The sequence below is a fragment of the Equus asinus genome, chromosome 8 (assembly GCF_041296235.1).
Source record: "Equus asinus isolate D_3611 breed Donkey chromosome 8, EquAss-T2T_v2, whole genome shotgun sequence".
Lineage (NCBI taxonomy): Eukaryota > Metazoa > Chordata > Mammalia > Perissodactyla > Equidae > Equus > Equus asinus.
The window spans coordinates 25825145-25847797 of record NC_091797.1 but is presented as its reverse complement, the minus strand read 5'-3'; the positions used below and the strand labels follow the sequence as shown (position 1 = coordinate 25847797).

At 40.6% G+C, this 22653-nt stretch overlaps 1 protein-coding gene across 2 annotated transcripts in view; it reads left to right on the top strand.

Moving 5' to 3' along the window:
- DNAH8 (dynein axonemal heavy chain 8) overlaps positions 1-22653 on the top strand; it is a 263980-nt gene that overhangs the window by 219446 nt on the left and 21881 nt on the right. For both annotated transcript variants that reach the window (XM_070514986.1, XM_070514987.1), the window contains exons 82-84: positions 320-436; positions 2231-2332; positions 10550-10710. In XM_070514986.1, coding sequence (XP_070371087.1) covers positions 320-436; positions 2231-2332; positions 10550-10710 — 380 coding nt within the window. The remainder of the gene's footprint in view (positions 1-319; positions 437-2230; positions 2333-10549; positions 10711-22653) is intronic.

Sequence of the window (22653 nt, the reverse complement as noted above, 5' to 3'; positions counted from 1 at the left end):
AGACATTTATTGAGCACCTACCACATTTTTTTGAGTTGGCAATCGAGACCTAGACTGTTTTTTTTAAACCCAAGAACTCTCATTGGGCAAACATGTGGATATTTGTTCTTGTCAACCATCTGGCTATAGAGCCATGGAACGATATTTCTGATGGTTAATATACCCGAAATTGTACACTGCTTTTCTATGATGTCAACTTATTTCTATATCATGCCTTAATTTTATTGTACTTCATGTTTTACTACTACTAATAAAAGGAAATAGCTGCATACAATTTTAAAATCTCACTCCATACTGACTTTTCTTTGGTGTTTTTAAGGAGCGACGCAAATTTGGTCCCTTAGGATGGAATATTCCCTATGAATTCAACTCTGCTGACTTTACAGCCAGTGTTCAGTTTATTCAGAATCACCTTGATGAATGCGATATTAAAAAAGTGAGTGAAATTGTTTCTTTTTTCTATTTTTATTGCTCTCCTTAAGCCAAGGTCCTACAGACATTTTCAATCTGTGATATGCAGTGAACTTGCTGGGGTCCCCCCACCTCCCCAAAAGGGACTGCTCATTCCAGTCAGCTGTTTACTGGTCCAGCCATTTCCACTCACACACTTACTGCCCACAGGAGTGCATTCGGACCCTGTCTCACACTTGTGTCTCTACCACATACAGAACAGAGGCGGACCACTAATGAAGAAACGCAGTGTGTTGAGAAACATCACAGCCTTCCTCATATCACACCCAAGGGCCACAGTGCGCTTCAAAAGAATGTGTACCTTAAATCAAACTTTTCTTCTTTCGTGCCTCTTTGAAGTGAAGATGTTATCTCCCAGCCCCTGTGAAAGTTCCTTTTCACCTTGTCACATCTTATCAGACTTTCAAGCTTTTGCTTATACATAGCAATAATCTCTAATAGTGGTCACTGATCATTATTTAGCACTTGACAGTTTTCAAAGTGCTCAAGTATGCAGGATCTCATTTTTATTTTCATAACTCCGTGAGGTAGACACAGAAGGCATTACTATTATCCCCATTTTATGGATGAGGTAAGAGACAAGAGAGAACAAGGGACTTCCTCAAGGTCACACAGCAAGAACACAAACCCAGTTGTCCTTTCACACGTGTCATAAAGGGTTGGAAATCTATTTTTTCTGTGAGCTTGAGCAAGTTTAGTAGGCTCTCGAGCCTGTTTCCTCATCTATAAAGTGGCCATGGTTTCTGTGAGAAACAATGAGTGAGCATTTGTGAAAGCACGGTATATGGCACCCAATAACAGCCCAGTATACACCAGTTTCCTGCTGCTTCTCCCTTGCTTCCTTCTCATAGTAGATCTTGAAGATAATTATAGACACTGCGGCATCAGTATGGTGAGGGTGAACCATGACGAATTTTTCTCTGAGCAGGTGGGAAATCTAGCATCAAACCATCAATTTTCCTTGAAATTACAAAGGGGTATTAAATTGAATATGACATTTTGATGAGAAATTATATCATATGAGTTCATATTCTGTAATTATTTATCATTTTGGTATATACAAATAACGGTAACTTTGAAATAGTTGCTTTGAAAGTCAACGAAGCTGAAAAATAAAATTTTAACTGAAAGCAAATAAAAATCAAGCATCCTTACTTCTTCTACCCCAAATATATTGAAAAGTTTTTTTAAAAATAAAGAAACTATTAATATCTGAAATGTAGTGCTAGTATAAGATTGCTGTGGAAATTAATAAATACTTTGATGTAGTTACAGCTCACAGATTGAGACAGCAAAGGATTACCTTGTAGAAAAATCTTGTGAATGAATAATTTTCTAGTTGTTCTCATACCTATTCAGAAAATACATTACTAAGAAAGTATTTTAAAGCACTGATTACTTGATTTTTCTTATTTCTTCACTAAACATGACTTTTTTCTTCTCTAACGGCTTGGCATTACTATAATGAGTATTATAGGTAATTACATCCACAGAGTGAAAAATAGCTGTTCTGTCCCTGTTTTAAGTAATCAGTGAGCAATGTATCCACCAATGTTTAGTACTGTAGGTTTTTCTTTGGTGAGCAAACAATAGCAGTTCCAATCATGTGATAGCAAAGGAGTTATTAATGTAAGATAATGCGTGATTTTAAATGCTAGTGCTTCCTTTTCCAGACCTTTGCTCTAAGGAAAGCTCTGAAATGTTTAGAATTATTCATTTGGATTGACAATGAATAACTCTGTTTTTATTTTTACTAAAGGGTGTATCATGGAGTACGGTCCGGTACATGATAGGAGAAGTACAATATGGTGGCAGAGTGACAGATGACTTTGATAAACGTCTACTTAATTGCTTTGCTAGAGTAAGTCAATTTAGGAAAAAAAGCTTGGGGACACATTTCATTGCATTTTCCTTTTAAATAAGAGTATTTTTTGTTTGTAATAGGTAAACCAAACTTAAAGGGAAAAAAACTATACAGTAGAGTTGCTGAAAAGAATCAGTCAACCAAACCAAACCAAAACCAAAACCCAAACCGAACTAACTAGCCATCTACTTGTGGTCCAGAGCAGAGCAGTGGTCAACTCTCAATGGTCTATGAATCTTCTCCTATGTAGATGGGCTCCTCATACCCAGGGTCTCTCCCCACCTCCCCTCCTCTGTGAAAACACTGGACATAATTTCTCTGCCTCCTCCTCTGATTGCAAGTCTCATGGCAATTTCAAGCCCCAAAATTAGTGATTGGAGAATTAACCATAATTTGAGTTTTCTCATCTCGTCCATTAGGACAGATAATCAAAAATTGATGAGGTGTTAATTTTTTTCCCCTCTGTGCTTAGTAAAATCCATGTATATCACTTTGGTAAACATTTTCTAGAGAAAATTATTCCTTAGCAATTATGGCTCTCACATCAAGGATGAATAGTGTAACTGCATCTACCAGACTCAAATTCTTCCTAAAATTTTTACATGTTAAAGAAGCAATAAACATTACCTAAGTGGGAGAAAAATCAGATATGTGAGTATTTTATGGTTATATGAATTCTTTACATTAGGATCTATATTGGTAATTCTCTGTCTCAATGATTTTTTTCCCCCTTAACAAAATTAAAACCTCAATAACAAAGCATAAGCTTTGGAGGTATTTTGGTAGACCGGAGGTTGACCAGAAAACTGATTTTTCTTTCAACCCTGACTTATTTTTGCAAGTTTTTCTTGAAGCCATATGTGGAGAAAGGTGGATGATGATAAGTATGGGTAAGGATGAGTGGAGGCAGGAGCCCAGCTGCTGGGGGTTAAACCGGTACAGGCCTCCCGGAAAGCAATTGGACAAAATTAGTAAAATTAAGTAGCCTGGGTAGATACATCCCAGAACATTTCTAGAAAAAGTCCACAAATGGATATGCATAAAAATGTTCGTGGCAACATTTTATGTGGAGCTGAAGGTTATCATCGTAGGAAACAGACTCTGAGATGGAGATCTGTTTGCAGCTCCCCACTACCCCTAGACATGACCTTGGCTGAGGCGGCTTCTTTCTGCCAGGGCAATTCCTGGGGAGGAACAATGCTGTGAGCCCTCAGTAGCCAATACTCCAGACAGCTGGGGGAACGAGTGCCTGGGTCCTGAAGAAGTGCCTGGTGGTGCATCACAGCATCCACTACAAATCCCTAAGAATCCTATGAGAATAGATGAGAAATAGTGGATGAGCACAGTGGAATACTGTTGCTCACCTTTCTAGGGTGCAATCTGGAGGCACTTAGTCTTCTATATTTTCCAGAGAAATTCTCAGGCAGGTCCGTGTACATGTGCAAAGATATTATTTATAGCATTATTTGTGGTAGTAGGAAGTTGAAGGCAACCTAGGAGCCTGTCACAGGGGAACAGATGAGTTAAATGTTCGTGTCGACTCGTATCGTGGAATACAAGGCGGCACTTGGAAGAAACAATCCACACGACATCATGCATACATGTTAAAAACTTAGCGTTGGCAACTAGAAGAACCCACAACAACAACAAAAATGCACAACTATGTACCAGGGGGCTTTGGGAGAAAAAAGGAAAAATAAAATCTTTAAAAAAAACAAAAACAAAAAACTTAGTGTTGAGAGTTTAAAAAAATAAAGTGAGATCTATGAAGTAACGCATGTGTATTTCACAAGGACATACAGCAACTACATTTAAATGGATGCCCTCAGAGGGAAGGCGACTGGGAGTGGACACCAGGGCTGAATGGGGAAAAACTAAAATAAAAGAGGCTTAGACTCGTGAGAATAATAAAATAAAGGAATGTGATAAACTCACCTCCGTATCTGAGGTTCAGAGGAGAAAAATAGATGTGTTAGTAAGGATACTTTGTGTTAGAATAATTCCCAAAGTACCTAAAATTGGAGTTTCAGCACTGGAGACGTGAGAAGTGGTTGGATTCTAGGTATATTGCACAGGTACGACCAGCATTATGCTGATGGTGAGAGAAGGAGTCGGGGGTCAAGGATCACCCCTAGTTTTGACCTAAGCAACTGGACAGAGAATGGGGCTATTTACCGAGAAGGGGAAGGGCTGCAGAAGAAATGAGTTTTATTGGCTGGGGGTGGAAATCAGTTCTGTTTTGATCATATAACTTTTGAGATGCCTACTAGACACTCATGTGGAGTTGTCTAAGACTGTAAGTTCCATAAGGGCGGAGACTTTGCCTGATGACAAAACTGCCAAATTCTCAGCATCTGGAACAGAACCTAGCACATAGCAGGTGTTCAATAAATATTTGTTGAATGAGAGAATGAACAAAGATAAACAAGGCAGTTGGATGTACAGTTCTGGAGTTCAGTAGAGAGCTCAGGGCTAGAGAAAGATTTGGAATTTGTCAGCATGTAGATGGCATTTAAAGTCAAAACATTAGATGAGACCATCATTTAAGGACAAATTGTAGAGAAAGAAAAGGAAAAAAAAAAAGCTAAGGACAAGGTCCTGAGTATGTTAACGTACCAAGAAAAAAGAAATCGTCAACTGGGAAAGATCAAGGAAGAAGAGGAAAGGGAATGGACCTTTACTTGGTATTTGCCTGACAAATTTTTAAAAAATTTAACCTACGTTTTAAAAATATGAAATATAGCACAGGACAGAAAAATATATAAAACATAAACGTATAACTTAATAAGTTTCTTCAAACAGACAAAGAACATTTCCAGCACCCCTGAAGACTCATGCCTGCCCCTTCTCCATCACAACTTCTCATTCCCTCAGCGTTACCATAGTTCTGACTTCTAGAAACAATTTCTTTCTCACTATATCTTTTACCAGCTAAGTATGTACTTCTTAATAATGTAGTTTAATTTTGCCTGTCTTTGAACTTTATATAAATGGGATCATAGAGTATGTTTTCTTTTGTGTCTGGTTTCTTTTTCTCAACATACTTTGAGATTCATCCACATCATATCATGTAGCAATAGTTTACTCATTTTCATTACTGTATAGTATTCCATTGTATTGTATTGGTGGAAATTAGGATCATTTTCATTTGGAGCTATTATAAATAATGCTGTTGAGAACATTCTTGTGCAGATTTCTTGGTGCATATGGATATGTTTTTCTATTAGGAATGGAATTGCCAGGTTATAGAGTTTGTGTATTTTCTGTTTTAATCAATTATGTCAATCTGGTTTCCAAAGTGATTGTTCTAGTTTATAAATCCAGCAAAAGAATGAGATGTCCCATTTCACCACATCCTCACCAACACTGAGCATTATGAGTCTTTTTAATGTTAGCCAGTGTAGTGTGCATATAATGGTATCTACTTTGGTTTTAATTTTTATTTCTCTGAATACTAGTGGAGTTGAGCACCCTCACTTGTTTATTGGCTATTTTTATTTTCATTTTTGTGACTTGCTTGTACATCCGTGTCTCTGTTTCTCTTGAGTAGTCTGTGCTTTTAAAAAATTGATTTAGGGACTGGCCCGGTGGCACAGCAGTTAAGTTCACACGTTCCGCTTCTCATCAGACCGCTGTTCGCCAGTTCGGATGCCAGGTGCAGACATGGCACCGCTTGGCAAAAGCCATGCTGTGGTAGGCGTTCCATGTATAAAGTAGAGGAAGATGGGCATGGATGTTAGCTCAGGGCCAGTCTTCCTCAGGAAAAAGAGGAGGATTGACAGTAGTTAGCTCAGGGCTAATCTTCCTAAAAAAAAAATATAAATAAATAAAAATAAAAAATAAAATAAAAAACTGATTTATAGGCACTTTTTGCATATTCTAGACACAAGTTCTTTGTTGATTATGTGGTTGCAGATGTCTTTTCCCACTCTGAAGCTTGCCTTTTCATTCTCCTGTTAGTCTTTTAATGATTATAAATCTTAATTTTAATATAGCAGGCCTATATTTTTCTATTCCTTTTATCTTAACTTTTCTGTGTCGTTATGTTTTAGATTTATCTCTTAAAAATAACAAATAGCCAGACTTTTTAATTTTCAATCTGAGAGTCTTTGTATTTTAACAGGCAAATTAATATTCTTACTATTGTTGTGATCACTGCTATGTTTTGACTTATTTCTTCCATCTAATTTTGTGGTTTTCTTTAACTATGCTTTTTTCCCCCCCTTTTTGTCTTTTCTGCTCTTTTAAAAATATGGTTTTATTTCTCTCTTTGAAATAAAATTTGAAAATTGTATAGTCCATTTCTATCCTTCACATTTTCTATCATGATGACTTGAGATCTAACCATAGTGTGTAGGCTCTAACTCCGAGCCCTTCTGACCTGCATCTTCCGTGCTACTGTTGTGGAACACTTTGTTTCCGCCTCCTTTTTCCCCCACCTCTGTTACTCATTATGATGATTCTTAGCCACCCGTGCTGGTTTAAATTCACCAGTCTGTGTGCCGGTTGTTTTGCACACCATCCTTATAGTGCTCTCCTCTCCTCCTGGTAGAAGGAGGCAGCCCCTTCCTTATGATGGGAAGGACATGGGTATGGGTTCAGGGACTGGGAGGTTTCATGGGGGAAGATAACGTTGCTTTCTTCTGACTGTCTATGTTCAGAGTGAAATAAGAAGCATCGTCGGCTGAGGGGATGCAGGTCTTCAGCTGAGGGCAGGGGAGAGCGAGTTTGGGACATTGGAAGAGAGGAAAAGCTGTGAACAGTTGCCTTGGAGAGTGGGAGAGGGAATACGGGGTCCTAATACACGTGTTCTGCCTCCCCCACTGCATTACAAGCCCACTGAAGTAAGAAAGAAGTCTTCTAGGTCTCTGTATGCCTTCTCTCTAGCACCTGGGATACGCTCAATGTGTGTTTGTTGATGATGATCAACACAATTTAATCTCAGCAGATTGAGAGCTTTATGTGCTCAGGGTTACTGTTATCTAAGACAGAGTAGATTAGATTGGATTTTTACTGACCTCCAGAGCACAACCGGAAAATTAGGTATACTTTTTTACAGCACTTTATATCAGTCTTTAAAAAAAAATGCTTTGACTCTTTCTAAAAAGTAAAATTCAGGAAAAGTCCTGATTAACCAACTCTCTTAGTTGGTTTATCTGTTTTATTGAAACCGCCTTACCCAAAGGCAGCAGGAACGCTGCAGTTTGCTGGCAAAGGGAAGGGGGTTTCTAGGAGACCTCTTTGCTCTCCATGTCAGAACCAGAGCTCTCTTGAGCACAGTTGAAAGCTACTTGTGGTTAATGGTCACCTCAAGGTGGACGGCTGAGTCAGGGCAAAGGGCAGGAGAGAAAGAAGAGTCCATAGCTCAGACTGCTCCCCCTTCAAAATCTCAGGCTGGGTAATTCCTCCCTCTTTCCTAACACGTCTTTCCTCCTCTCCTGCTTCTTCTCTGTAGCATTCACGGCAACAGAAGACTAGTCAGCAGATCCCAACCTGCTTCTCAGAAGACTAGCATTCTCCATCTTCTGGGCCTGAGCCTGGCCTGGGGAAAGCCCCTGGGACAGTAGTCTCTGTCATGCGGACCTTCTGGTCTAGAAGCCCAGAGCTCCTTATCCACGCAGATCATTGGCTGCTCCTGAGTAACGGCAGGTCCCTCCCCGCCTGGGTTGTGTTTCTCCTTTATTTCACTGATTCTGGCTTCTTTGAACCCTGTTCTCAGCAATTACTGCCCTAAATGAAAAGTTCATCCTACAGTTTTTCCATTCTTTTCCCCTGGGCAGCTTTCCCAGACTTGTTCTCCATCTCTCTCTCTCAGGACTTTCCTTAGAATTGCTCCACCTTTAGTGGCTCCAACTCTCTGATCAATGGGCCGCCCCAAACCCTTATGCCCCCTGAATCTGCCCTGTATCCTCCACTCTTTCCAACCTCCCGTCTCGCCGGTTCCTTCCCCTCACTCATTCCTCTGTCCAGCTTGGACGTGCCCCAGATCACCTCTCAATAACCAGAGAGGTGAGTTTGGGTCTCGAGCTCTAAGGACGCAAGGTTATCACGTGAACCTCACGGCAGAAACGTCTTGAAGAAGGCTGCGGGCAAGCACCGTGGAGTCCACATCCTGCCTTCGTGTCGTCTTATCTCAGTCTCAGGCTCAGTCTCACCTTCGAATCAGCTGCCACATTACCCCGACCATGGTATCCAGAGTCACCAGAGTGAGAATCAGTTCGCCTGTGTATCAGTGCCTTCAAAGTGGATCCTCAGTCCCTGAGACCTACAATTTGGGGCTTATCTTTGAACCTCTGTTTTCTGTGTTCTCAGGGTCTTATGCTGTGTCTCCCCTAAAACTAACAACTGTAGAATTTTATTTATTGTCCTTGGAAGATGACTGCTTATCTTTGTAAGGTACCTTCTTATCTCTGTAAGGTGCCATCTCCCAAAGTAATTTCATGTAGACTTCATAGTCTGTATTTTGACTATATGCCAAAATGTCTTCCAAATTTTGTGAAACTCAGCTATTTGTGTTTTTGAATCCAACTATTTGTGTGCACATAAATAAGGTAATGGAAAAACAAGAAGGAACTTCATTTTACTTTCATAGATACATGTCACCTGTCAGTAGGAAACTCAGTGTGGTCATTTGTTGTCTGTGTGCTGAAGACCCCACGGCCTTCACCTCCCTAGTCATCCACATCACTAAAAACCCGATCTTTCTAAATAATGCCCATGATCACAGCACTGTTCTCTTTAACTTTCAACTGCTCCCCATTTTCTTAAATTAAGCGCCAATCCTCACCCTGACATCCATAGTCATCCATAATATGACCTCACTTCACCCTTCCTGTCCTATCTCGTACCACTACATTATATTGGAGAGTGGGAGAGGGAATATGGGATCATTTCCACAACCTGCCTCACATTTTGCATCAGTTATTCTATGCTTTTGCTTGTGTGGTCTCCCCAATCACAAGTTCCCCTGTCAAAATCCTATCCTTCCAGGTTTATCTCCAAAATCACCCCCTAGATAAAGCCTTACCTGTCATCCGTCTGGCTAGTCTTTCTTCCTGCTTTAAGCTTCCTTAGTATTTTGCCACTTTTTGTTTCCTCCGGCTCTTACCTTAGTGCACTTCATATTGTAGTTATTATATAATTGGCTTATCCCGCTACTGGTCACAAGCTCCTGGAAAGAAAGGACTGTGTGTGTCTCATCTTTGCATTCTGTTCCCATTCTAAGCTTAGTGCCTTGTACACAGAAATTGAATAGGTTAAAACTGAGCTGAATAAAGCAAAAGAGAGAACTGGTGCACAGAGTAATTCAGAGCAATCACTGGACCCACAAAGAGCTGGAAGAAGGATAGGGAGGGAAGATACTAGAGAAAGGATGGTCAATTGAAGTAAGGCACAGTCCCCACCTTTGCTCACATCGAGTCCTCCCGGTGATTCAGACATCCTGCCCGCATTTCGACTCCTCCTGTCTTCCCACTATTTCCCCCCTTCCTGGGAGAGCCGCTCTGTTAGAGGCTGAAGTCATTGCCTCAAATCTGGCTCAGAGGCATTCAGCATTATTTTTTTTCCCCTCTTTGGAATAAGTCTATTCACACCAAGTATATATTTGTTCTCTTGCTGTTACATTACAGATAATCAATTCATAAGGAATGAGAAAAGGCTGTCCTTAAGGTGAACAATAAGACAGTTGGACAATAAGACATTTTCTTCTTGTGGCCAGGGACATAACTTAATTAACAGAGGGAGCTCTCTGGCTCAGGAGGGGAGGGGAGGCGTTTGCAAGTTTTCCTGGCCTTGTGTGGTGCTCAGCGCTGCTGTGAGCCACACTGAGCACAAGCATAGCCCCCGGGCGTGAGCCCGTTTGTGGGAGAAGGGAGGCAATGAAAAGGCCCAGATATTCTCTCGCATGTGTGTTTATTGCCTCATCTACTCTGCAGCGTGTTCCCACTCCTCTTCAAAAGTGGGCTTTCTCTCTCCTCTTCACTCTTAGAAAGTATTTTCTTTGGTGTTAAGCAGAGGCCCAGGCTTCGTTGTTTTTGTCTTGTGGCCTCTGTCTATACTTCATATAAGTGCTGATTATTCTATCAGTGGGTTTGTTAAGGTGCTTTCAAAACCCAATATAAAAAACTATTAAAGTGGAAATAGGGTGGCCTTTCCTCCTTTATAGTGGCAGTTTTCATTTAGGTGTTCATCAATTTTATTTTCTCTCCCCTATAGGTCTGGTTCAGTGAGAAGATGTTTGAACCGTCGTTCTGTTTTTATACCGGATATAAAATCCCCTTGTGCAAAACTCTAGACCAGTATTTTGAATACATCCAGTCATTGCCATCTCTGGATAATCCTGAAGTCTTTGGGCTTCACCCTAACGCTGATATCACGTGAGTTCTTGGCATTTTTTAATTTGAAGGGGTCGTTTGTAACTCAGCCAGGCAAAGACTAGACATTTTATTTTCTCTCTTAATCTCTCTCCTCTCCCTTCTTTTTATTTTACTGTGAAAAATAGTGTCACTTCCTGTCTCCCAGTTACAATTTTGTCATCTCTTGGCCTGCTCTCCCCTCACTGAATCCTGATGCTCCAGAGTTTATGGCAATGTTAAAACTCTAATTTATGCATTGACTGTTTTCTCCTCTGTCGTGTCATAAAACCAGTTGGTGTTACTAGTATTGGTGCTCTCCATTGATAGGACTGTAGTGTCCTAGCTCCTTGCCTCTTACCTCAAAACACCCATGAAAAATAATGGTCATAAACAGAATCTAAAAGGGCCAGGAGGGTAGAGAAAGCAGGATGAAGAATTGTATTTCTGCTCGATCCTCTCTGTGGTGGTCCCTCTCGCCTGATGTGCTCACCTGCATCCTTCTGTCCCTAACTGCCCACAGTAGGCACAAGGCAAAGAGCACAGGAGCACAGGACACAGATGCAGAGCCCAGGAGGAAAGGCTGGAGGTGTCAGGTCACTGTGAGGTCCCTGCCCCAGCAACTGAGGCAGGAGGCGATGAGTGAAGAGATAAGAAATGCACCCATGTCCCAAGCCCCTTCTTGGACCCATCCTTTGGATGAGGTCTCACCCCTCATCTCTCTGGAGATCCCTACCTGAGAAGAAGACCAACCAGCCCCACAGAGAGGGCTCCAGGAAGCCCCGGCTGAGATTCTCCTCTGGGTGGTCATTGCCTTTGACCCATCGATGAAAGACCACAAAGTTTACGTCCAGGAGAGTGGTTTCAGGAAACGGAGGAAACCAAGACTCCTCTGGCAGATTCTAAGCTTTAATGACTAAGAAACCGTGGGGTGTGCCTCTCTCGTAGTTTCTCACCTGCTGCTGTGGTTTTAACAACTCTGCGATGGGGCACGGGTGCTTCTCTCCTCCTGCCCTGGCTGGGCTTCTCTGGAGTCCCAGTTTGCTCCCGTTGCTTGGTCCCTGAACACATACTTCACCCCTGGCACAAGGCTTGGCCTCCTGGCCTCTGTGTCAGCTGTGTTGATTCTAACTTCTCTGTACCCTGTAATCTCTCCCATGCCGCTTTCCATCTTAATAGACCCATGAATAGCTAACGCTCCTTTCAGACCCCATGACAGAACTGTGATGGCTCTTTGGTGGCGGCTCTAGCTGTTATTTGAAGAGGCTGTCATAAATTAGCTGGAGACAGGGAAAAAGTAAAGAAATAAAAAAGATTCCTTAGAGATCTGTTTGAGAATCAACTTAAACATTATCTGAAAGAGAAGCGCACAGAGAAATAGTTTTACTTTAGCTGAGACTTTAAAAACATCAATCTGACCACGTTATTCCTCTGTTCAGAACCTTCTTAAGGCTCCTATCTCCCTCCAAGTCAAAGTCAAAGGCTGACAGTGACCTTCAGATGACCTATAGGCCCAATAATACCATGTGCCCCCCCATCTTGTCCTGGTCTCCTTCTGCCCTCGCCCTCACTCTCGGCCCCTCCGCTCCAGCTCCCGCCAGCTTCCTGTTCTTCAAACCGGCCAGATGGCTCCCACCACAGGATACTTGCGCTTCCTGGAAAGTCCTTCCCCCCAGATAGCATTGCGGATCACCTTTTCACCTTTTCTGGTCTTTGCTTAAACGTCACCTTTTCAGGGACGCCTTCCCTGGCTGCCTTACTTAAAAATTGTAGGCTTCTCCCCAACCCTCATCCCAGACTCTTTCCTCCTTGCTTTCTTTTTTCTATAAATTGTACACCAACTGATATACCCTCTGTTTATTCATTCATTTGCTATTGTCTATCTACTGTCATTAAACATGAGTCTGAAACTTTTCACTGCGTTACCCCCGTGCTAAACTGTACCTGGTGCTCAGAGAATATCGCTTGAATCAGTCGGTGATACTAAATTCTTCTAGGTTGTGAAGAAGGTAAATCAATGGAGATAATCTATAGAAAGATCTCATGAGTTCATGTGAGTGGGAAGAAAAATGGCCAATAAGTCTTAACGCACTTACAAATTTGCAGTTGGAGCGGTTCACATGTGAGGGCTCTGGACTTTGATTCCATCCTTGGCGAGGACCCAAGGAGTCATGATGGCTGATTCCTAGAGAACCTGATCCTATAGGGCACTACAGAATCCTCCCAAGGAGCATGAAAACGAGGCTGAAACCATCTCACCCTGGCTTACAGGGCCGGCGTTCCTGTGCCTAGGCAGTTCTGCTCACCAGCTCTCAAGAAAGACAGACCAGAGCTGGAAAAAGTCCTGAAAGAGCAACTAAAATGTCATCAGGATGGGGGCAATGATAGAAATGAATTCTTTATTTTTCCCCCTTGACTTTTTATTTTGAACTATTCACGAACCCTCAGAAAAGCTGCAAGTACAGTGAACACCATGTACCCTTCACCTAGGTTCACCAGTCGCTAACATTTTGTTCCATTTGCTTTTCCTCTTTCTATATTTATATCTCTGTATGTTTATATATCTCTGGATAACCAAATCTATTTCTGTGTGTGTGTGCGCGTGCACGCGTGCCCTCATAGGCCCTCTCAGTGGTCAGAGCTAGGAAATATGTATTTTTTAAAACATCATGAGCTAATACTAATAACTCCAGTTCCAGTTGCACACTTCGGGGCTCTTCGTTGCCTTCCTTCGTTCCATATTGATATCTCTTTTCTCTCACAGTGAGAACACTGGTTCCCAGCAACTTCAACATATCTGCTCTTTTTCTCTGAATGACTTCATCAATCACTCTACCAACAACAAGTGTGCTGGGTGGAGATCAAGGTTTCTTGGCAGTTCTTTCTGTCCCGAGAATATATCCCACTGAGGACGTGCAAAGCGCTGTGTTCAGAAGTCACTCAGATTGTCTTTTCTGTGTGGTTATGCTATCAGTTGACATATAGGGACATTTATTTCTATTTAAGTTACATTTTAAGGTTTTTCCATCTTTGTTGATTGTTTTAAATATGTGAAACATAAGCGTGGTTTAAAAGTCATTACTAGTTAATAAGATGCTCTTTGTCTCACACTCTGATTTTCTTAGTCTCCATCCCATTTCCCCTTCCTTGATGGGCAATCAAATGCTTTCGTTTCTGGTTTATCTTCTCTGAGTTTCTTTTTGCTCAAACATACATGCATACCTACAAACATACATACATATATGATATATATTCTTATTACCATTTCTTTCTTTTACAAAGTTGCCATAATATGTATTTTATTTTGTGTCTTGCCTTTTTCACTTAACAATGTATCCTATAAATCACCACATATCCATCCATAGATATCTTCCCCGATTATTTTTTCCAGCTGCATGCTACTCCATTGTTTGTATGCATCATGGTTTATTCATCCATTCTCTTTTGGATGGGTATTTAGGTTGTTTCCAATATTTTGCTATCCTAAATAATTCCTCAATTAAGAATCTTATGCTTATGGTTTCTCATACTGTTGGAGATGTATTTTCAGGGTAAATTGCTATGGGCAGCATTGATAAATCAAGGATTAGTGAATATTACCAAATTCCTCATACAGGGCTGTGCTATTTTGCACTCTCACCAGCAATATTAGTGCCTCTTTTTCCACAGTCTCATCAACGAAGTGTTGATGAAGCTTTTGAATTTCCACCAATATGACAGGTGAGAAATGGCATCTCAACATAGTTTTAGTTTACTTTCTCTAATTTTGAGTGAAATTGGGCACATTTTTATACATTGAAGGGCTATTTGGACTAATAAGCCATCTTGGCGACCCTGTCCTGTGTGTGATGAAGGCTGAGATTAGGGACAATGACGGGATGGAGAGGGTATGGCCAGGCTTTTTTGTCTTTTGGCCTGTCTCTTTTCACGACCCAGGCATATGAGCCTTTCGCTGGCAAGCATGCTACAGATGCTGTAAGCTATCTTTTCCCAAAATAGAGTGTCAGGATCTTGCAATCTCTCCTCACACCATGTGACGTCCAGTAAAAAACCCTAGATATCTGCCTCAAAGGGAGGATTATTTCTGCTAGAGACAACTGCTGGCCTGTAAGAGCTGTGGCACTCCTCCTCTGATCTCTCTTTATTCTGAACTTCCCCCTTGGTCTGTCCTAGGGTCTTCCCCATCCACCTCTGTTCTTCTCTTCCCAGAGACCTTGGCTCGTTTCTGGTTCCTGCTCAGGCATAGGCTCTGTTCTGCCACTCTGCATTTGGTAATTTTCTCAGTCTCTGGGGGAGCTTTGTCTCAGGTTTGATTCTTCTTCCCTCCGGGCTCTGAAGTATCTTGTGACTAGAATCCTAGCCTCACTCTTCCCGCAACTGAGCTCGCCTTCTTGGAGGGCTGTGCACCAACCCCTCGCTGTTCCCCCATCAGCCACCAGGAGGCAGGAAGCAATTACGGATGAAGCTTCCCGGCTAAAACCTACCCCTGGTCTTCTTGTAACTCTCAAAGTTCTGTGTGAAATGAAAGAAGTAGTCACAGGTTCCCCTGTCATTTCTGGCCTGGGAGCTGGGATGATGGAGGAGTTGGGAACAGGAGTGTGTTTGAGGAGGAGTTGGAGTCCAGTTGGGGCGTGTTGAATTGGGAAAGACAGTGGGAGGTATCTGAGTCGGGTGAGAAACGTGGACTAGCGCCCAGGTGAGAGGCTTGAGTGCATTTATGCAAAGATAACAGTTGAAGCCATGGGAGGGGGCAGACTCTCTAAGATACACTGGCGAAATCTGCGAGAAGGTCCCCCACTGGAGGAATCCTTATTAATTTATCTGACTGTCCATCCTGTTCGACAGCACTCTTGCTTCCAGATAGGCTCACGGGCTGTGTTTGGGCCATCGCGGAGACCTCCATGTCCCTGCTTATTAGATTCTGTGCTCTGAAGTTAGCATCCACGCACTTGAGAGAAGAGGGAGATTTGGGAAAAGGGACCATGAGTCTTTCTCCTCGGTCCTTGCTTGAGAATGCAGAATCCCTGACCTGGAGCGGGGAAATCCAGCTGAATAAATGCTTTAAAATAAGTATAATCTCTCCCAAGAGCTTAGATGCCTTGGTGACAGGAACCATAAAAATGCATAGTTTATTCATATTTTATTATCTAGATTTATAAGGTACCAAAGACTCTGTAAATTCAACCATCGCGATGTCAAAAACAGTTATTTATTTTCACTCTTTTTCTCATTAGCAGTTATGCATATTTTTCTACCTTCTGAAATTTATCAAATGTCTTATTACAACTTTTATGTTCATTTCTATGCAGGATAAATGTAATTATATTCCTTTTAGTATTAGCTGACACTTTTGAGTTTTGGATTTTTTAGCAAGAATTTATGCTCACTGGTATTTCATGTGCAAAGATGTATATAAATCTAGGCTGATTCGGAAATGATAGTGCACTAAATATCTCAGATGGTTAGTTGTTTATTTTATAGACAGTTTTCAGTTGTTTTGCATTTTTATTGTCCCTGGCTCTGACTCTACCACCGACAGAGAGGACCTAGATGACTCCCCGAACCGCTAAGCTACGAGACCAGTATGCGCTTCTTCCCCCATTTACTCCAAGGAGAAATTCCCTGATAGAAGTAACTCGGAACCAAAGCTCATGGAGCATTATAGTTCTCGATCTTCGTCTCAGAGAATTTGTGGGGACTGTTTTTCCGAAAGCCCTTGGGCTTTTGAGGCATATAGAGATATTTGCAATTCTCCATTATAGCTAGCTCTTGAGGCTTCTGCCTTTCCTATCTTTGCAAATATAAAATCTCACTGTGGAAAAAGCCATGTAAGTTGTACAGCCCTGGCATTCTGTGCCTGATAAAATGTGTGGCGGGGAGATGCTCTGGAGAGCTAGTCCGGCTCATATGCAAAATGGGTCAGCTTTGCAGGGCTGCTTCCCCACATCCATGTCTTGAAGACTGTTTTCAGATCACCTTGTAAAAAATAAAACCACCCACCATGAAAGTGATTTCTTAGATGAGATCCAGCAGCAGCGGCAGCATCTCCATTGCAGCCCTCTAGAGCACTGGTGAAAGTGGCTGGCGTGGCCAAGAGCAGGATGGTCATGCCTGCAGTGGCGTGTGCTGTTAGCACCCAGCCACTGGTGCAGAGTGGTTTCCAAAGAGGATTCAAGCTGGAGGTGAGCCGAGAGCTCCTGAGAATCCCAGATATGTGTTCTTTTCCCTTTTTTATTTGTAGCTAGAACAGGTAGGAAGAATAAACCTGGATTTTCTTAGTATGAATGGAAATTTACTGTGGTTTTCTTCGTTTTAAAGATTTTTTTTTTTTCCTTTTTCTCCCCAAAGCCCCTCAGTACATAGTTGTATGTTCTTCGTTGTGGGTCCTTGTAATTGTGGCATGTAGGACGCCGCCTCAGCGTGGTTTGATGAGCAGTGCCATGTCTGCGCCCAGGATTCGAACCAACGAAACACTGGGCCGCCTGCAGCAGAGCACGCGAACTTAACCAGTCGGCCACGGGGTCGGCCCCTCTTCTCTTTAAACTTTAAAGATCTGTGTTTAAATGTCAGAATGAAAGTAGTTTTCCTTCGCTCTCAAACTATATCTTTCTGATTCTCCTGTGTTTTGAGGAGCATGTAAATTTATATATAGATTTCCCTTTGTAGAAAATTTCTAGGACATAGACAAATAGTAATGATAATATACTATACTTTTACCATAAGAAAGAACAAATAATTAAATTTTTATGCCCTTTAAATATTGGAGAATTGTTCTCCTTTATATTTGAGGTTTAGTAAAATCCAAGCCATTTGGCCTCAATTCAATAAACAAATATTTATTGAGAACATACTGTCTAGCCAGCTTGGGGATACAAAGAGTAGTAAGATGCCGTCCTTGCCCTTGGAGCTCATCGGCTATTAGGGACAATAGATGAATGACAAATAATTATGCAGTACAATACAGAAAACTCTAAAATCAGGAGGTGTATATACATTGCTATGAGAACAAAGGCAAAGGAGTAATAAATTCCAACTCGGCGATCCAAGGAAGCTGGTGAGACAGGTCACATCTGAGTTGTGCCTTAAAGGATGTGCAGGAGTTCTCAGGTTGGAGAAGAGGTGGATAAGAAGTGACTGCAGCACCGGGGGGCAAGAAGGAGAGGGTTCAAGTAAAGAGGAAGATGATGAGCAGTAAGGATGCATACATATATCAAATCTTCAAGTTGTATACCTTAAATACATACAATTAACAAACTAAAAATAGAACGCTGTAGCTCAGTGGAAAAAAAGACATAGGTTAGGGCACATACATGAAGGAACAATCCAAGGAGGGGCATGAAGATGCAAAAGTGTGTGGTATGTTCAGGGGAACCAAGTCCAAGGTGCCTAGAGCGTGGTGGGGGAGGGGCATGAAGAGCCAGGTTACCTAACGGTAAGGCTGATGACAAAGGCAGAGACTGACTTTTTTTTTTGGAGATTTGGGCATCATATGAAAGAGTTTGGGACAGTTTTGAAGGCAGTGTGGATGAAGATGCTGGACATTTCTTGATGGATGCTAGAAATGATTTGGAACTAGGACTTGGAAATCAAGAAGGGTGGGGAGCGGCATCATGAGGAGGCTGTCTCTGAAGTTTCTGGGTTGGGCAGCTGGGCGAAGACATTGATTTGTTGGAGGACATGGGACAAGGAACGGTTCAGGTGAGGGATAAAGGAGAAGTCAAACAATGAGTTAGATTTGCGATTTGTTTGATTTAAGAATCAGAGAGCCCCATGAATCAGTGGAAATGTGCGTACATGGAGTTCGTGGTAAAGTCAGAGGTTTAGTGTTACCCAGACTTGCCTTGTATTTCACAGCTCTTCGTAAGATGTCAGTGACAGTGACATCTATATCTTCTCTAACATGGCGGTTCATCCACATAATCTATCTTTACTGCATCTAATGCTAGAATGAGATAATCCAGTAATATGAATCACATGGAAATTTAAATTTCTGAAAAGTGTTATATAATAATGTGGATCTTTGACTCCTAATAACTTCATTTTGTTGTCCCATCAGCTATTTTCATAGGATTTTTCTCCCTAGAGTTACTTGTATTTTCCTTATACTTTATATGACTTTTTAAAACTGGGAGCGTGCCATACTTCAAAATTCCGGAATGGCTTGCAAGTGCCTTTTGTGTCATTTTACTGGGATGTTTTGCTCTCTATTCGTATGTCCAATTGTGTGTGTGTTTGATATGTTCATCTTTCAACTTTTTAAATAAGTGTCTTTTGGAATATTCTAAAACCCCAACATCTGAATAGAGGTTACTTACAAAAAAATAATAAAAAATAAACTTAAAATCATATAAAAAATTTGTACAAAATCAATTTCATTTATTAAAAATCAGCTTTTACCTTTTTGGCCTTTATTGTGAAATTCACATGTTTAAAGGTAATGTGGACTCAATACCCCAACCCTGGTTGAGTTACAAACACTCACCAGGTCGCCCAGGACCCTCAGAGTCACTGTGTCTGACTGAAGGTCCAGCATGTAGAGCACAGTGGCAGGTGTGTTTGCCCGAGCTGTGACTTGTGGAAAGGATGCACTTGTTTGGACACACGGGTTTGGGTCCAGGTGTGGTATTCTACCTGCGAATCAAACACATGCTGAAGACAGAAGCCTCTCCTCTGTTCCTCAGCTGGTTTCCTAAATGAATTAAAGGCCAGCTTTCACACAAAATGCAGCTTTTTCATAAGCAAAGAAGCCTGGCTAACTTTTGCAGTAGCTCCTTAGGATTGTGCCAGTTAGTGGGGCAATTTGCACAAAAGAATGTTTAATTCACACCTAGAGATGAAGACGGAGAAAGGTGTGATTCTCTCGTTCCATATGCTGTGAGAAAAGGCAGAAAGGGGTCTTTCTGGTGGGGCCTAAAGATTACTAGGGATTCGTAAGACGTGTTTCAGTGAACCTAAAACATTTGTCATTGATTCATCTCTGTTGAGTTCTTGAGACTTGTTATGGCCTTTGCCTCTGGGAGCTTATTTTTTCTCTGTTTTTCAAAATGAAAATGGGTATAATACTCTTTATTATAAAAATCGTACTTTCTCATTGAGAAAAATAAACAATACATGAAATAGAAAGCATAAAGTAATAATTACAGGAAAAGCTCATCATTCAAAAATCTCACACTCAAAATACCCTTGTAGATTTTTTCCTATGTTTATATGCACAATATTATCAACAAAAAATTAGATCATACCATATGGTTTTGATACCATGCTATTTCATTCAATAATCTCAATTCAATAACCTCCTCTTAACAATAAATGTAGAGCTATATCACCATTTTTTGCTGGCTGTATAGATTTTTATAGAGCTTTGCCAGGATTTATCATTACAAATACTATTATAAACAGTCTTGTACATACATCTGTGTACACTTATCTGATTATTTCTTTTTAAAACTGATTTATTAAATGTTGAATAAATGCAAGTCTTTATAACATACATATAAAATATAAAGAATAAATATAAAATGTTGCTTTCTTTGTACACTTTCTATATTTTGTTTCTTTTCTTCTTCCTCCTTTTGTACGTTTTGCTGAAAAAGAGGTTTTCTCATTCTATTTTTCCCCTTTGGCTAGTTTGGAAGTTATGTATTCTGTTTCTGTTCTTTTTACTGATTCTCCTGCAAATTTTAACATCCATTTTTAATCTTTACATCTTTACTCTCCTCTCAGCCAAAACCTTTAGGTAACTTTAACTACAGTCATCTCCCTCCTGGCATTTCAGTATTTTAATTTTATCTTATTTTTTTCTCACCTCACAGATAGACACATAATTCTTGTTTTATACCATAATGTATATTTAGATTTGTCCATGCATTGTCCAGTTCTTTTCTACACCTCAAACCTTCCATCGGAATAATTATCCTCCTTTTAAAGTATATCCTTTAGAATCTCCTTCAGTGAGGGCCTGTCGATGATAAATTCTTTTGTTTTTTGAAAATGTCTTATTTTGCCCTCCTTTTTTGAAAAACAGCTTTATTGAGGTATAATTTACCTACCATAAATTCGTTCATTTTAAGTAAACGGTTCAATGATTTTTAGTAAGTTTTCAGAGTGGTACAACCATCACTACAATCTAATTTTAGAACTGTCACCCCCAAAAGAATCTTTGTACTAATTTGTGATCAATTCCCACCCCCACCCCCAGCCTCAGGCCACTGCTAATCTACTTTCTGTCTCTATAGATTCACCCTTCCTGGACATTTCCCATAACTGGAATCATATACTATGTGGTCTTCTGTGTATGGATTCTTTCAGTTAGCATAATGTTTTTGAAGTTCATCCATGTTGTAGCATGTATCAGTACTTCATTGCTTTTTATAGTCAAATAATATTCCAATATGTGAATGAATACACCACATTTTGTTTATCCATTCACCAGTTGATGGACACTTGGGTAGTCCCCACTTTTTGACTTTCATGAATAATGCTGTTATGAACATTCACAGACAAGTCTGTGTGGACATGTCTTTTCATTTCTTTTGAATAGAAAACTAGAAATGTAATTATTGGGTTATATGGTTAAATTATTTTCCAAAGTGGCTACACCATTTTACAATACCCTCCAGCAACATATAAGGGCTCAAGTTTCTCCACATCCTTGCCAACACTTCTTATTGTCTGTTTTTTTATTATAACCATTCTTATAGGTGTGAAGTGGTACCTCATTGTGGTTTTAATGAGCATTTTCCTAATAAATAATGAAACTGAGCATCTTTTCACATGCTATTGGTCATTAATGTAGCTTCTTTGGTGAAATGTCTATTCAGATCTTTTGTCTTGCCCTTATTCATGAAAGATAGTTTTGCTTGGTATGCAATTCTAGGTTTATAGTTATTTTTTCCTAGCACATGGAATACAGTATTCTATTTTCTTCTGGTTCCATTGCTGCTGTTGAGGAATTGGCTGTCAGGCTAATTGTCATTTCTTTCTAGATGACCTGTTGTTCTCTCTGACCACTTTTAAGACATTATCTTTGTTTTTAGTGTTCAACAGTTTCATTGTGACATGTCTACGTATGGATTTCTGTTTATTTGTTTGTTTATCCTATTTAGGATGCATTGAGTTCCCTGAACTTGAGAATTCAGATCTTTCATCAATTCTCAGTCATTATTTCATCAGTTATCTCATTTTCATTCTCCCTCTTCTATCTTTCTGAAACTTTTCTGAAATGTATGTTAGAGCTTATCACTCTAGCCTGCATGTCTCTTAAACTCTCTTTCATATTTCCCATTTATTTTCCCCTCTGAAGCGTTCTAGATAATGTCTTCAGATCTATTTTCCAGTCTTCTAATTCTTTCATTGGCTGTATCTCATCTGCTATTTAACCCATTGTTAACCGTTATGGTAGGCAGAATAATGGACACCTCAAAGATGTCCACATCCTAATCCCCAGAACCTGTAAATGTGTTACCTTATGTGACAAAAAGGACTTTATAGGTGTTATTAAGGTTAAGGACCTTGAGATGAGGATGTTATCCTAGATTATCCAAGTGGGCCCAACTTAATCACATAAGCTCTTAAAAGTGGGAGAGGGAGGCAGAAGAGTGGGTCAGAGAGAGGAAATGGAAGAAGAAGGAAAGATGCAAAGCAAGAGAAGGACTTAACCTGCCATTGCTGGCTTTGAAGATGTTAGAATGGAGCCATGAGCCAAGGAATGCAGATGGCCTCTAGAAACTGAGAAGGCCCCTCACCTGGGAGCCAGCAAGGAATTGGGGACCTCATTCCTACAACTGCAAGAAGGTAAATTTTGCCAATGACTCAGATGAGCAAGAAAATAGAACTTCCCCAAGGAAAGGAACTCAGCCTTGCTGACACCGTGATTTTAGCCCAGTGAAATCTGCATCAGATTTAACTACAGAACTGTAAGATAATAAATTTGGGTTGTTTTAAGGCACTGATTTTGTGGTACAGTGA